General features: G+C 41.0%; 1 protein-coding gene across 4 annotated transcripts in view; it reads left to right on the forward strand.

The window, feature by feature from the left end:
• The window catches only part of rptor (regulatory associated protein of MTOR, complex 1), a 192,223-nt gene that overhangs the window by 140,736 nt on the left and 34,073 nt on the right, over window positions 1-17,414 (forward strand). For all 4 annotated transcript variants that reach the window (XR_006824712.1, XM_046046575.1, XM_046046577.1 and 1 more), the window contains exons 17-22: window positions 1,995-2,186; window positions 5,449-5,589; window positions 6,530-6,650; window positions 6,904-7,044; window positions 9,117-9,272; window positions 16,222-16,340. Coding sequence is in view for 3 of the 4 variants with exons in the window: in XM_046046575.1 (XP_045902531.1) it covers window positions 1,995-2,186; window positions 5,449-5,589; window positions 6,530-6,650; window positions 6,904-7,044; window positions 9,117-9,272; window positions 16,222-16,340 (870 nt within the window). In the remaining variant the exon portion in view is untranslated. The remainder of the gene's footprint in view (window positions 1-1,994; window positions 2,187-5,448; window positions 5,590-6,529; window positions 6,651-6,903; window positions 7,045-9,116; window positions 9,273-16,221; window positions 16,341-17,414) is intronic.

Genomic DNA, 17,414 nt, shown 5'->3' on the forward strand with positions numbered 1-17,414 from the left:
TGGTGTGGTGCTTCTTCCATTTCCTGATAACTGCACCGACAGTTGATCTTTTCTCTCCAAGTTGCTTTCTGATTCTCTTGTAGCCCATCCCAGCCTTGTGCAGATCAACAATCTTGTCCCTGATGTCCGTAGAAAGCTCTTTGGTCTTGCCCATGGTGCTGATGTTGGATGCTGGGTGTTTGGGTGTTGACAGGTGTCTTTTATACAGGTAACGAGGTGAGGCAGGTGTATTTGATGTAGATAATTGGTTGGGATTGGGGCTGTGTCTTAAAGAAAGACTAACTGGCTTGTAGGAGCCAGAATACTTGCTGTTTGGTAGGGGGTCATATACTTGTTTTTCCTCATCAGATGGTTATCAATTTTTATAAATTCATATGATGTGATTTTCTGGAATTTTCTTTGGGATTCTGTCTTTCACTGTTAGAATGTACATATGATTAAAATTGTAGATCGTTGCATTCTTTGTAAGTGGGCAAACCTGCAAAATCAGCAAGGGGTCAAATACTTATTTCCCCCACTGTATATAGGAGGTGCTGCATGTTATTCACAACAGCAGCAACACCAATTAAAAATTTGCTAAATGGACAGACTGGATTTAATAAACAAATGAAAACTCAACACGTCCTGCACATTGGGGCGGCCCAGGGGCCCAGTGGAAGGCACTGTGGCCTCACAGCAAGAAGTTTGCGGGTTCCCCATACTCAAATACATGTTAAGTTCTGCAGTCAGTGCCATTGACCAGTGACACTGGCTCAGATCTGGAGTTGGTCCCTGGTCGCTGCTCAGTGGCTGTCCACTGCTCCCTTGGGGATAGGTTAAATGCAGAGAATGAATTTTGCTATGTGTATGTGACAATAAAGTCCCCTTACCTTACCTTAAATTGTTTTTCACTTAAAGCCTTAAAGAGAAGTGGCTCAAAGGGCCTTATTATGCCTCCCTTTCCTAGTGTGTTTTTAATGTGAAACTTCTGCAGGACAGATTACATTTTATTGACAGAATTTTAACACAGATAGAAAACATAGCAACGTGGAACAGATGGGAACTAATTAAACACAGCACTCCATGCACATATTTTTCACAGTAAAAGCCTTACCGTGTTTCAAATCCCAGTGTCAAGTCTTTTAATGTGAAACAGAAGGGGTGATTGGAATCAAAAAGTGAATCAAAACTGTATTTCTGTTAAAAAGAGAAACTGAGCATCAGAGTGGTGAGTACAACATGACTCTGTTGTTGTACCTTTTTCTTACTTTTCGCAAAGGTTATCGTCCTTTACAGTCAATCAACTCACTGTACTTGTGTTACCTCATGAAAACAAGCACAAAAGACCGTGAAAAAGGAGATTACTTGTTAATGCTCTGCACAAAATAAAGAAAAACAAAATAAAGATACCAGCATTTCCATTGTACTTTAGACTCGCTCAAAGCTTTGTGGACCAATTACCTTATGATGACAGAAAAAAAAAAGATTTGAAGAGTGCTGAAGGGGTTCAAAGGAATAAGTCATACTGCTGCAGAGCTCATAATCTTTTTTTCCATCACACAGTGTGAGGTTACAGGTTAGTAGCGATTAACTGGCTAATGAGGTACATATCTGCTTCTGGCCTGAGTTGCTCACAAGGGTTAAGACTGATATATAATCCACAGATTGTCATTTTGTTTAAAATAAAATACTGGCAGGTCTGTGGTGACTAGCACAGTTTTAAGCCCTGTCAATACTTTCCATAGTGTTTTTAAGAGTGCTGACTCATGGGAAAGTATGTATCTTCAACCAAGTCCAGTTACCCTTGATTTTAACCTTCCCGGGATAACTAAGAATCTTCACAGACATTACGCACCTTTCCACCGTTATTACTTCATGCCTCATAGTCCTTCAAATCTTGTTACATTTCCTGGATGTACTCATCCGTAGGTTTCCTCCCTCCCAACTGAACGTCTCTCACACTCATCATTCTGCATCACTCCTTCTACTCTCACTCTGCCACCATCCCCAACCAGGAAGCCTGTCTGCAGGGTAACCTAATAGCCAACTGCCTGGAGCAGCTGTCAGACCCCCACCCTCTGCTCCGCCAGTGGGTAGCCATTTGCCTTGGCCGTATCTGGCAGAACTTTGACCCGGCACGCTGGTGTGGAGTTCGGGACAGCGCCCACGAGAAGCTCTACACCCTGCTGTCGGATCCCATCCCAGAGGTGAGAGGTTTATACTAGAATTTATGTACATTTGAAAAAGTATGAAGAGATATTTTTGATCATTTTCCAAGCCCTGCGCTTGTCAGGCACCATTTGCATTTGATTATTATATAAAATTCAAAATAAAGTGGTCATTAGAGTACAACATGACTCTGTTGTACAGATGAAATTCATGGTGTTACAAAATTGACTGTTAATACAGGTCATTTATTAGGGACTCGACTTGTAATGCTTGACACATTGTTTTTCTCTTATTTTTTTTTTTTTTGTACTGCCTTTACAGTCAATCAATAAGCTATACTGTTACCTCATGTAACTGCTTACAAATAGAGAGTATTTGTTAATGCTTTGCACAATATTAATCAGCTTTACCTTATGGTGTACATTACCACATCATATCGTAAAATGTGATTCAGCAAGAATGTTGGAAAAGAGGCCGTGACGCACAGGTTTAATGAGCTCCAGTAATCCGATGTGTCTCGCATAAACAGCAGAATACCGAGTTATAACGGACCCTGATGTGCGCGGAGGTTTGTGTGGTTATTTTGTAGCAGCTTGGTGTCGTTTGCATGTGATTTAATGAAGGTAAACAAATTGGACAGCCGCGTGTAATGGAACTGCGCTCTGGTGTGGCACTCAAATCCGAGGTTGGAGATTTATCAGCACACGTGTCCTGCTGCCTTTAGATGGCTGCAGGGATTTAATGAACTGAAGGAGAAGCTTTTTTTTATTCAGTAGAAAGCGGCTGCAGAAAACAAATACTGGATGAATCACTCATATTAGTTCATAAATAAATGTAGGCTGATTTGCTGGCATTCCTGCTTTCACCACATTAAATTTTGCTTTTTTATTTTGGAACACATCTACTGGTTGAAGAGTGTTTAATTAAAATATCTTATTAAGCATTATTGCGTTATGACTGCGCAGATTGACGTGGTTCTGAGACATCCATTTTCACTGCGAAGTCTAGGACCGATTTTCCACCAGACCACCACCAACTCACTTTGCCCTGCCTCATCTGATTGAACCTTCCAACTGCTGTGTCCTCCCACCTGTGCACCGTGCACTCTGCACTGAGCACCAAAACACCATACAGACAGGCAAAGCAAATGTTAAGGTCAGGAACATACTGAGCGCTGTTGAACAGGTCGTTCCCCTGCCATGAAAAATAGGGCTCATAGAGTGATGAGTCTTTTATTGACAGCTGGAGACCCTGACTGCTAACACTAATACACACAATCTACTAAACAACAAAAAAGACCAAAAATAAAAAACAAATCGATGGAAATACAGTATGTCTAGGAATCCTCTAGTATATATAGACGTTCTGCAGAACTAACCTGTTTATACAGACTGATAAGAGACAGTTTTGTCACACACACACACACGGAGCAGATCAACACAGGCTTCAAACAGTTTGGACCCACCGTGTTAAAGAGGTTAGCATCTGACTGGGTCGTGTGCTGACCTGAGGGACAGAGAGACAGTTTGCCCTGAAGTTCACCCAGGCACTTGGTGTCCTCACTCACACTCTGCACTTATTTGCATGCATTCACACACACACACACACACACACACACACACACACACACACACACACACACACAAGGAACATCTGTTTCCAGCAGTAACTTTCTCTTTCCGCTAAACAGACAGCTGCTTTGGCCGGAGGGTTGAAACTGAGGTCTGCAGACACATCTGCCTGTTACCACACAATCATACTTTCTCAGCTGTATTTTCAGATTGCTTATTTAACACTCAGTGTGGGAGACTGACTGATCATAATTCACTGCTTTAAATTGTTCTCCTCGGGTCTTAGATTGAGGCACCTCATATGCTGCAGTATCATGCGTATGTGTGTGCGCATATTCCCCCAGAGGAGATGAGTGAAGAAAGTTGAACGGGACAGAAAGTGAAATGAGGAGCAGTCAGTGACTAAGTGGAGAGTTTAATTAAGTTTAAGGTGAAGTCAGTGGGGACAACTAAGATGACACTGTTGTTTAATCATAGTTTGCAAGTCAGTAAAGCACACACACACACACACACACACACACACACACACACACACACAGAACACACATCATAGTGATGCAGACATTAACATGTTAACCTCAGAGTCACTGCACAGAGAGAGAAAGGCAAAAACATTTTTTAAAATGATGAATAGTGTACAACAGGCTTGAAATTGTCAACGGTTTAAATCCATTTTAAAGGATCAAATTTCTATCGATGTTTATCTTTTATATTGTTTATGCTCTTTTGTGCAGTATGTGGCAGTTTTCTGGACCTGTTTATGTTGTTTGTAATGTATTTATTTTGGTAACACTTTTTTTCTCTGCCTTATTGGCTAGTTTCTCTTGAAAAAGAGATTTTGATTTTCATAGGTACTCAAACAAATTCCTTAGATTGGTATTGGGTTGTGGTATACAGCTGGCTACCCAACACGTCACTAACTATGGCTTTAAACAAACCGTCGATTTAAATCAACACATCTTAGTGTAGATGGTGGAAATAACTGAAGGGCTGTTGTAGTGCACTGTGGTAGATTGTGCAGGTGCAGCTGAGTCCGAAATATTTCAGTGCATAAAGGAATGTAAAAATGTCTTAAGTGATGAGGATTAAGATGTTTTCCAGAATTGTGCTCTTCTGTCTTAATTTACTTTCTACTCACAGTACTTTTTCATTAGTTTCTTTTATTCCAGGTTTTAGAAAGAAAATTACAATATGTTCGTCAGAAATGTTTCAGTTCATCATTTTAATTGGAGCAAAGCAAACCCTATCAAAGCAACATCTGTGTAGTCTAGCCTCACTAAAGATGCATCACAAGAATAAAAAGTAGCTGTGATGATGCATCCTGGTGCCTGCAAAAAGAGTGTTCTGTTGCCACAACAAACAATATACCAAAATATTTATTCCTGCGCTAATTTGGATTAAACATCCAGTGAAGCGGGCAGAGAAAGTAATTAGTTATATTGAAAAAAATCAGCTCACAGGACAGCTGATAATCTCCAGTGCGTTTCATAGTGATACAGACATTTGAACCATGGTCCCACAAAACATTAAATTAAACATTTATGAATAAATCTGGCAAGCAAATGTTTGTATTTCAAAGCAAATGGCACAACACTGGTTTCAGACAGCGCTATGCATCGATGAAGGGAAATGACAGTAAACACAAACACATCAAAAAACCTTTAACATTGTGTTTGAACTGTTTTCGAGGTAAACCGGTTTCGTTAAGGCATTGTCTGTGTCGCTACAGGTTAGGTGTGCGGCTGTTTTTGCTCTGGGGACATTTGTGGGAAACTCTGCTGAGAGAACAGACCACTCCACCACTATCGACCACAACGTGGCCATGATGTTGGCCCAGCTCATCAACGATGGCAGCCCTGTGGTCCGCAAGGTCACTGCAACACAATAACACTCACACCAACAACACTAAATACACAGTTTATTAACAACAAAGTAATATAAAAGAATACGACGCTAGATGCAGGTAGAAATTACGGTTACAAAATATATGGAAACAATGGAAAAGCGTGGGCCTTTCCTTGCTATGCCTTTAGGACTACTACATTCCAGGTAAGACTTCCAGTGAACTGAATTCACTAACACAATCATTATTAGGTAATGAGGATATTATTATCTAGATAAAACAAATAAGTGGAGTGTAGACTGCAGGACATAGTTTAAAGAAGTAGATCAAAATCTTGGGGGAAAAAGTCCATTTGCTTTCTTTCCAAGAGTTGGATGAAAAGATTGAGACCACTCTCATGTCTGTCTGCAGATATATGGCCGTACAAGGCAATTATCTTAGCTTAAAGACCGGAAACAGGAAGTCACTGCTCCTGGATGTTGTTCATAACACACATGACACATATAAAAGGGTAGAGAAACTAATTTAGTTAACATATTTGTGATGTATAACGTGTAATATCAACTCCATACATGTTTTGACAATATGTATCAGAAGGAGAAAGGGGAAATTGGGCCTGGAGATTGAGTATTTGAGAAGGGTAGAAAAATACAGTATATGGGTAAATTCAAGGTCTTAGGGAGAGATCTTTTGAAAGAACATAATTTAGTATTTGCTGACTTCAAAATTTCACTTTATATGAAGTGGTACATTGATACTGGAGGCAATGAGGTAATAAAAGAGAGATCACTAAAGAGATAATTAACGATGTTTGGAGATTTATTACTCATTTGTCACAATTATACCTGGAAAAAGCCAGCCTGGCTTGATAATAGCACCATGAAATAAATACAGTTTTAAAAATCATAATCACTGGAGCTGAATGATCATTATGTTTTGCTTTTCTTTTCCTGTATGTGTTTGACAGGAGCTGGTTGTTGCACTGAGTCACCTGGTCGTCCAGTATGAGAGCAACTTCTGTACAGTTGCCCTCCAGTTTATAGAAGAAGAGAAGAACTACACAGTGCCGTCACCAGCCAACACCGCAGGTACTGTCAGCACACAGACTAACTCCACTCCACCTGGTCTAATGCTTTTTCTAAGGTTATTAAAATTTGTTTTCAAAGTCTGTGTAAATATATATTTTTTTTTAAAGGAAAGTCCGAGGCATTGAAAAAAGACGGCCTCCCTTTTGATGAATCCCATCTATTCTAACATTACACTCATTAAAACAACATTTATTTTTATTGGTTGGGGATTATCAAGACTATATAATGTACGTCCTCCTGTCTTTACATCCAGAGCCTGGTAACCTGACTCCAGTGAGGGACAGCCCGGCCATCCCACGCTTACGATCGGTCAACTCCTACACCAACATCCGAGCTGCCACCAGTGCCCGCAACCTGAACAAGAGCCTGCAGAACCTCAACCTCAATGAAGAGGGTGAGAGAGTGCTGCGAAATGGAGCGAGAAAAGAAAATAAGGCAGTTCAGAGAGAGAGATAAATGAGATGAAGCATGCATTTAGATCAATCTGTGGGAGGATTGAATGAAGACAAAGAAGATTTAGTCTGCTGAATAAAAGAAACGAATCCATTAGCACATTTCATCAGGTTTTCTCCCTCCACATCAGCTGTGGACCGTAGATGTAACAGTCCTCAGGCTTACTTCTTCATTCCATCATTGCCATTCCTGAGACAGACTCAGTAAGCATTAATAAGAGGCTTCACAACCAGCAGAGAGTTTCTGAACAGTTTGCCAAGCCGAGATAATAGTTCAGTTTTTAGGTGGGTTGATATTTATTCCAGTCCAGCTTTATACTCCCTTTTCAGTGGCCCTTTCCCAAATCAGTGTCTATCCACTGTTTCTTCAGTATGTATTGCCACTCCACATAAGTACAGTAAAACTTGTTTTTCATCATTTGCTGCCTCAGACTACTACTCATTTTAGCAGTGTAGGGTTCACATTGTCTTTGCTCTGACTTGAGCATGGGTGAGTCCTGGTTTACTCTTTGATTTCTCTATCACAGCCCTGTAGAGTACTTTTTTATAAAGCAGCTCTTCCCAATACTCAGCGCTGTAACAAGCTCCACATAAATATTGGCCACGGGTTTCATAGTTGCTGCACAAACCCCGCCTCTGATCTTCTTTCTGCTGGCTTGTTGCTTCGCTGTGGTCCCACAGATATCTGCCCCAGTTACAAAGTCAGTAGCACTTTGGGATATAATTTCATAATTTCCTACCCAGCTTTCTGCACCTATGTGATGCAGATTCAGAAATCAGATGTTTTTGCAGTTTATATTTATTCACATATTTACCAAAGAAGGACAAAGCAAACAGGACAACAATCACAGCTTAGCACAAATCACTCCATCATTGCAGACCTGATTTATCCTGCCTGATCGCCAGAAGGGATGGGGCGCTGTCCATGGTGCTGAACTGTAGGCCTGTTTGTAACAAGGGGCAGAGTTTACACTGTAACACTCCCTATGCATACTGATAGATGCTTTACACCCTCAAAACAATAATCATTTGATACAAATATTATAGGCAAAGGTTTTAATCTGTGATGAAGTGCTTTAAGAGAACCTACACGTGCGTTTGTTTGGGGTTAGTGCGTTTTGGTAAGTTGCACCAGTGTTGACTTGCTTTTTTTGTGCACTTCTCTCCCCCCTGGGTGTTTTGGTATGTCTAGCTATGTCTTATGTTTATTTGGTGAAATATGGAAGTTTAGCTGTCAACATATAGCAGGAAAATGATGTAGTGCCTAAAAATAGATGCATAATTATGATAGATAATCCTGAAATTCAGCAAAATAATCATTGTGATAATGCGGCACACTCATATCACCATAACATGTCCACAGCTTTGTGAACACATGACCTGCTGTCACTCCTGTTTGTGTCACTGCTCTGTGAGTCAGACAGCAAAAGCGAACCCTCGTCACCTGCCACGCTGAGTAATGCACAAGCCCTGAGTGGAGTTAAATCACTGGCACTTGGTGACGTGCGTAACCTACTGCTGACACCATTTCTAATTCACATTCTCTGCTTATTCCAATATGCCACGGTGTTTATCATCAATAAGCACAAAGCAGAGCGTATTTCCATTCTCTACCAATCTCCATTTCCACATTTCAGCCTGCAGTCAGTTTGGAGGATGCATGGTGTTTGGGTTTATATGAGTCTGAGTAATCTTTGGTGATAAGGAGAGCTACTGCAGGAGATGACTAAGCATGACAGCTGAAATGAAGTTGAATGAGCAAGTTCAGTGATGGCATGTAGCCTCTAAGTATAAGGACTGCTTACGCTATTTACACACCTTACACTTTATGCGATGTTGATTTGGCTAGTGGTTTTGTTTTTGTCTTTTTACAACAATAAAACACTAATAAACTTTATTTATATAGCACTTTTGCAGCAGTTAAAGTGCATAATGAGCTCTGGTATTACTTTTATGATGCTCCATGATTTATTTTGCAGTTTGGATCTAGCTATGTGTATTTTCCTTCATCCAGGTGGACCAGCAGCCTTTTCTCCCGGTAACTTGAGCACCAGCAGCAGTGCCAGCAGCACCCTGGGGAGCCCCGACAACGATGAGTACATCCTCTCCTTCGAAACGATTGACAAAATGCGACGGGTGTCCTCCTATTCTTCACTCAACTCCCTCATAGGTAAGGGCTTGTCAGTAGTACTGAAGCTTTTTTCTAAATGTGCAACTCGACCAGTTTTGCATAATAATGCATAAATGACTGTTTCGGTAAAGGACTTTCGGAACGGTGCACATGTGCACCAAATGCAGTCTTTTAAGTCATATATTAGGCTTGTTTTGTGTGTGGAACATACATAAAATGCGAGTTTCCACATGGACATATTAAGTGGCAGGCCAAATCTCTGCTTTGCGGTGCTACAGCGCCACGCAAGCAGCACGCTTTAGCCCGGCCTTTCGCTAACTAGCGACTTGAACAGCATGGCCAGTGCCAACGCCAATACAACTCTGCCGTCAATGAGTGCTACACGCCAACTTCTCCCCCTCAACTCTCTGTCCCTCTCCCCTTGGCTCACACACACACCCTCCCTTCGGCCTAGCAGGAACAATAACAACCATCCCTCTTAACTCTTTGCCAATCACACGTACGAACACGGTTGATTGACAGGCTTCTAAACAGATCGCATATTCACTGACATCCTGGAACACTGGAAAACACAGTGCTTATGGGAAACAGCTCTTCCTGCCATAGCTGACTAGAACAATCTTACTAGTGACATTCTGACTACTCATCCTGTCTGTTACAATATATTTTTTATTATATTTTATTAGCTATATGTGGTATTGTTTTGAGAATATTTTATTTAGTGGAGAACTTGCTAGAAGTTTGCATCAGTATTTTATTTCTTATTCTTTTTTATTTTATATAATTAAATTATTATGTGTAATTTGGAAGTTTGTTAAGTGTTTGTTAAGTTTACAAAACTTTATTTGCAATTTAATGTTTGCTTTTTTTCCCCTTACTGTACCGAAAATAAACCAAACCGCGACTTCAAAACCAAGGTACATACCGAACCCTGATTTCTGTATACTGTTACACCCCTAGTGAGTACTAAACAGCCTGTTGTATAATGTCTTCTGTGCTGGGGGACCTTTGTGGAGTCTCAGAACATAACCCTGATGATGTCATTGTGATGTCTTGGTTGTGTTATCTCAGTTTGCAAATGGAGACAACAATTTTTAAACAGAATTCTGGGATTAAAAACTGGGGCATGAAATATGTGGGGATTTAGCATGCTGGGAGAGTCCAACGAAGAGACACTATTGAGTTGCATTATGGGAAGTGTAGGTCTGAGCATTTATGGAATTTGACCCACCCTAGGGTGTAAAAGTCAGAATATCTCTGCCTCTGAGGCTTTGACTTTGACTATTATCTGTCTTCTGCAAGTCCCCTAAAACAATGGTCCCATTGAACCATACAAACAAATCTGTCTTCAGAATCTGATTACTTAACTCTGCAATCCCCTTAACTCTACTGAGCTCTATAGCCCTTTTTAGCTCATTGTTTTGGTTTTCCGACCCACCAAAGTAATGTTAGTAACAGGCTAGAGAACACAGTGAAGCATCTAGCTGCTAAAGAGCTAGAAATTTTTGGAATTGGTGGAGACCTAAACAGAGCTAAAAGAAAACGGTACATTGGACTCATGGAAATATAAACGCTCATGTTGCTTTGTGACTGAATGTGTAAACAGGTAATCTGCTGCAGTCTGCTAACTTTAGCTTTATTAACTTTCTAATGCCATAAAATGTCAATGTGTGTATGTTTCCAGCTTGTTGTGTAGTCTTTAGAGGCTGTGTTGTTTTTGAAACTGACGATTTTGTATTGAAATTAAACAAACATTTTATATTTGTCCTATCATCATGATAGTCATTTTGCACACTGTATGTCTTGTGTGAAAAGTTTGTGCCAGTGTACATCTAGGTACTGGTGGCAGCATGCACCCTGCTGGATCATTACAGCAGGCAGCAGCCAGTAGTGGGGACAGTGTTGGATTGTTCAAAACACAAAACTGCCATCCCATGAATTCTCAAGAGAACTAAGCTTGAGAAAGACACATGGAGAAATGAATGACCAGGAGAATGCGATGGCACCAGAGAGGAAGACCTCAGGCTACCCCTAGATAGGGTGAAACTCATGAAAGGAGGGAAGTGACAAAAGGAGAAGCTCTCGGGCTAAGAATAGAACAAGTGTAAAAAAGGTTTGCAGATGTGTAAAGGACAGTGGGAGAGACCGACCCTGTGATCCTGAGACCATTAAAGTGCTTTTCCTGGTACACACTGAACTCAAACCTGCTTATTTACCCCGGTTCTCAGGTGATTGGCGGGCTCCACCATGCGTCCTGACAGCCAGTTTGTGTGCAAGCAAGAAAACCATTAACTCACTCCCACCCCCTTGGGAAAGTGGAAAGTGAAACTGGGGATTTCCTTTTTTCTTTCCCTCCCTCTCTTTTTTCTTTTTGTTGCATTTTACGTTACAAATTGTGTTGTAATCTACCCCCCACCCCCTCCCCCGCACGTCCCAGTAGTTTTTGCCCGGCACAATGGAAAATGAATCGAAAAGGCAAATCAAATGGAAAAGTAAATTGAGCTCTGGAGGACAGTGAATTTGACTTGGCAGGAAAGTAGGTTCAGGTACTATAATGAAATTTCCTGTTCTTGTTGTTCTTTGATTTGTTCCTTAAATGAATGCCACCTTATTTTAGGTGTACCTGACTCAGCCAAGCTCAACTACGTATCGGTCCTTTGAGGTAACAGCCCAATTTCCTCTACTGTTAAATTCAATTTTAATAAATCTGCCGTGTAAATCTGGGTGGAGTCACCCTCATATGCACATTTTCTTCTCTCACACGCAGATAAGAAAATAATTTTGTCTGCCTTTTTTACTCAGTGGTTCAGGATCAGGTCATCTTCTAATCTGGGATTTTGCAACTAATCCAAACTTAATCAAAACCGAACTAAAATTCATCCTTGTCAGCCAGCTGCTCTAGTGGGATTTCCTTTAAGGACACAGGTACCATGGGACACCAAAGCTTGGAAATGAATGTTTGATGGAGAAAAAAAAGCACAACAATAAAAACAGCCTGGCACAGCGCTTGATCCCATTACCCTTTTATCCGACAAATTTAGCAAGCGATGTTCAGTTAAACCTTTTTTAAGCTGCGTGTGGGCCCGAAATGCTGGCATGAGGTCCCCGTGTAAACAGGTTAAAAGACATATTGGCCCTTTGCCCACTAAGCTGTGCCCCCACGATGGCTGAAAAGAATCCCAGCCTCCCAGCACGCTTATTTATAACTCCCACTTTGCAGTGTGTTGCATGTATAAACAAGCTGGGCAGAGCAGATGCATGGATGTTGGTAGCAATTTTCAGGAGCATAAAGAAAAGGCTGAAATACATACTTTCAGTTATCTAACTCAGCCGAGACTTCACTTGTCATTTTGACTTTTTTGTTTTTGTTTTTGTTTCCTCATTTGCTTCTGTCTTTTGTTTGGTTTGGAGTTGTTTTCATAAGACCGTTGGGGCTTAGTTTTTCATCTTGCCTGAAAAATGGATTAACTCCTTTTCTCTCTCTATTTTTTTTTTTTTTTCAACCGCATACATTCTCAGTTTTATCCCATCTATGTTTTAAAACTGCAAACAAGCAAAAAGAAATGTTGAGAGGTAAAGTGGCTTGTGTTTTATAGTGAGCAGTTTAGAACAAATTGAAACCGTAAATGTTAAATGCAGCAGCTGCTGGACACTGGCCTGCAGGAAACCAGCATGACACCAAAGTTGTGTGGGAGTCAGGGCAGAGTTGCAGTAGTGATGTATTTATTTACATTTACACTTACTATAATTATAAACATGCACAAATCCTACTACATTATAACAACCAGACCAGCATATCTGTGAGGCTGTAATAGAGAAGAAAAACAAATTGTAAAATGGATAAAAGTTGTGGTTTAAAGTTTGATTTTGATTTTTAGAAATTGTGATGTGTGTGAGTAAATGCTAATGTTTAGCAGGTAAAATGTTTACCATGTTCACCATCATAAGCCTAATTCATACTTGCTGCATCCACAGGGCTGTGAGGGTCCACATGACATGAATTTTGTAATCTGCTCATGCCCGTGAAGGTCCATCCGCTTGCCAAAAAATGCTTCTCTCCTCTGGTACCAATGTACTTTATTCCCCTCCTTCACCCTGTTCTTGTTTAGCAGTTGAACACACCATTTTCTTTGATCTTTCCTTACTTGTTAGTCAGTCAAAGAACTCTGGGGGGGTGCTCTTCTTCCTGTCCTGAAGTCAGCTTCTTGTTTTCTACTGAGCATATGTGGAACATGTCTTCGTATTGTAGTATGTATAGAAGTGCATCTGCTGTTAGTGTCCACAGCTTTCCACGTCCATACCAAATATGAACAAACCTTAAGTTTAGCATATTAGCATGCTAGATTAAAACCTTGTAGATCACCAACATCATCAGGATTCATCCTCCTTATTTACCGTACTTCATGCCTTCATACTCTGTGGAACAGAAGGCCACAATGAACTCCCTCAGTTGTCCTTTATTCTTGGCAGCATCTTTACCTCACCACCCCAAGTTGAGTCCAACTTAGCAAGCTCCTGCGCCAGGTTATTTTTGGTCTTCCAAGTGTTCTTTTACAGGGAGGATTCCAACACAAAACGCAATATTTGGTTTATAATATGCCTTCATAGCACCAAGCACATTTCCCAGCCATCACTCTCATCCATCTTGTCGAGACCTTAAATAACTACCAAATTCCATGGCAATCCAATAGTTATCGAGATATTTAACTCAAAACCAGAAGAGGATCACGACAATCGGTAGGATTGAAGCTCTGGAGAACATGAATGTCTGTAAATGTCCCAACAATCAATCCAATAGTTGTCGAGATGTCAAAGTACAAGGCACTGAACCCCACATTGCTCCTGATGGTCAGGCCAGCACCTTGCATGGTAGTTCGCTGCCATCTGTGAGGGTTGAATGGGTGAATGAGAGGCAAAATTGTAAAGTGCTTCATAAACGCAGGCATTAAATGCCTGATAAAGGCTTCCGAGGTAACACTGTGCCTTACATTTTCTGTGTCTACGTTGACATTTATGTTTCGTCGCATCAAGGGCTTAGATTCACCGCTACCTGTGTCAGTGTGTTTGAGGCTCTTTCCCATTTTAAAGAGCATCACAGATATGATTTGGTGCTGCTTACGCTGCTTACAACTCCCTGTGAAATGTATTTCAAATATGCCTCACAGAGGAGTCTCTTCCCTGCTTTCAAATGTCCTGATGCATTTTTTATGCCTCAGCCATTTACAGCTCCAAAAGTCGCTATGCAGTGTTAAAAGTATTTTATGTCATCTGCCAGAATTGTGGAGGCCATAAAACAGTGATCCAGTGGTTCATTTATCCAGTAATTAACATCTTTACTACTGTACATCCATTTCAGTCTGCACAAGTCTTCAAATGACACAAGTGTCAAGTCAGGACAAGTCACTGGTGCAGCGTTCAGACAGTGAGTAATGTCAGCCGTCATGCTCCCTCATGTGGACTGTGTAGGGAGTGGTAATTTGTGTGTACCCGTAATGTAGCGTGGTGGTTAAATGGGAGAGGAACCATATTTCACATTTATCAACTGGCTGTTTACTGCTGCAGGTAGCACGCTGGCTAGCCATCGCTAATCATATCCTGCCCTCAGGCTACAGCCTAATCACCTCTTTAACTCCCTCTCTCACTTTCCCTTCCTCCGTCGTTCTTGCCTTCTCTAAGGTTTCATCTCTTTCCTCTTCATTCGTCTCTGGGGTTTATTTCCTACACTCATCCTTCTCCATCTCTTTTTATCTTTCTGATCCATCTCTGTCATAGATCATTTGAAATATCTTATCCCTTCCTGTTCCCTTTTTCTTTCCTCCAGCTTTGCTCCTTCTGGCCTCTCTGCTCCTCACACTTTCCAGATTCCTCCTTGTTCTGTGTCATATCCTTCTTCGAATCATCCCTTCTTGGTCTCCTGTCTTTGAAGGGTGGGACCATTGAAACCTCTTGGCACTCTCTGGAGAGGAATCTGAGCTACTGTATAAGAGGGTCTAGTCATTCCCACTTCTCCACAGCACCTTAAGGAGTTTGCAGGTCCAGGGCTTGACCTTTATGCCTAATAAAAAGTAAGGCAGTTGACAGGGAAACATCATAAAAGGAAATGAAATAAGAGTAGTAATCCTCAAAGGTCAAGTTTACAGGAACACCTGCATGGCGAATTCTTGAGGAGGAGAAGGAAGAAACAGAAAAGTGGCGGGGGACTGAGAAACAGACTATTACCGCTTTGTGTCCCTGTGGCTGACACTGTGGGAAAGAGAAAGGCGACAGATTGAAGCTGACCGACAAAGGGACATTTAGAGGGAGACAAAGTAGAAAAAGCACAGCAACAAAGAAGGAGGCTCTGTACACTGCAGAGATAATGTGCCAATGCAGATTAAAGCCCAAAATGTTGAGGTTGAGGCCCTGAACAAACTAATGACAGGAGTGATGGAGATGATGGTCAAAAAAGAGGCGGAGTTTAAAGAATGTTTCACGAAATAAACAGTGAAATTGAGTAAATACAATGCCAAAGATGAGAGAAGCAACAGATGAACAAAACCACCTGACAGAAGGAGAGAGACTATGTTCATTTGTATTCATGATAACAGTTGACAGCAGTTGACAGTTCTCCAGTGGGTGAGGAAATGTGAGTGTGCATGTGTGTGCACGTATGTTGATGAATGATTTATATTACCTGACAGTGGAGGTCATTTCCCTCCCTTGCCATCTCAACAATTGTAACAACTGCAGGAAAGGAAAATGACATGGGCAGGATTGTGCATTACCACTTAGCTGTTAGCTCTGCTGTGATAATGGACATAGACTGGTGAGTTACACCAGAGTGTGTGTGCTGATGGGTGACTTGTGTGTGTTTGTGTGTGTGTGTGTGTATTAATTTACGATATATGTGTATTTTGTCTAAAACTTGAATGAGTAAAACTGAATTTCACTTGTGCAAAAAAACTAAAATATGTCTAAATCGTTTATTTGCTTTGTGTGTCTTTTCCAGGTGTGTCCTTCAACAGTGTTTACACTCAGATCTGGAGAGTGCTGCTACATCTCGCTGCAGACCCTTTTCCTGAAGTGTCGGATCTGGCCATGAAGGTCCTCAACAGCATAGCATACAAGGTATGACATGTTGGACTCTTTAAAGCTACTGGAACCTGTTTCTTGATAGCATGTCTACATCATACATAAATGTTCCTGGAGGAGCTTTCGAAATGGTTGCTTAAAATATTGATCCAAGATTTTAAGGTTGTTTTTTTTTACTGCTGTGCTAATTATATGTCATTTTAAAGATGAGTATCAACTAGTGTTTATTATAACATAATGCAGGCTCTGTATCTGTATGTCAGTTCTCTCTCACCACATGGTTATGCAGTGAAAAAGATTTTCCAGCACACACTCCCCGCTCTCCCACTGGCATTTTCTTCCTCCAAAAGGCCATTACTTTTGTGCAAATGCAATTAAGGGCCAATGACTCCCCCAGGCTTGGCAGAGCAGAGCAAAGAGGCTGCCATAACTTAAAGAGCCATAATAACCACTGTAGTCCGCCACCCATCCTAACCCTGAGGAAAAATGTCTTGTGTTTCCTACCACCAACACCAGTTCTCCCCTTAGTTACCTTCAGAAGAGCAGAGTCTATGCAGTGAGACTCCCCACTGGACTGCAGTAAAATAACAACATGCAAAAGAGTTCTCTTCTACCAGCTAATGCACTGCTCCGTCTGTGTGATACCGCAACACACCTCTGTAGTTTCTGTGTACCTGCGGTCGTGAAGTCAACTGAGCTAACAGTGGTGTCATATTTACAGAAATAACCAGCTTGACATCCAACATATGCGAACAAACAGAAAAAGACCCAATTCAATCAAACACCTGCCCCCGACCTTCTGCATCATCTTTGGTGGTCTGTTAATCGTAAGAGCTGTAGATCTGACTCATAAAAATGAGGACTTGACTTGAGCTTTCACTACCACAAAAACATTAAATTCTGACCTGGTAAAATCTATTAACAATAAAGAGGAAGACAACCACAGAGATTTATTCCCTCAAAGCTTGAGTATTTATTTAGTAGGCCAACATATTGAAAGAGCCAGGCGTTAGCTACATAAAAAGCTGTTAACACGGCTTAGAAAATAATCAAATGCATTTTAAGTGTCAGCGTTCATAGACCTGAAAAACTTGCAAATGACATGCAATG

This window comes from Micropterus dolomieu, linkage group LG04, assembly GCF_021292245.1.
Source record: "Micropterus dolomieu isolate WLL.071019.BEF.003 ecotype Adirondacks linkage group LG04, ASM2129224v1, whole genome shotgun sequence".
NCBI classification, from domain to species: Eukaryota; Metazoa; Chordata; class Actinopteri; order Centrarchiformes; family Centrarchidae; genus Micropterus; species Micropterus dolomieu.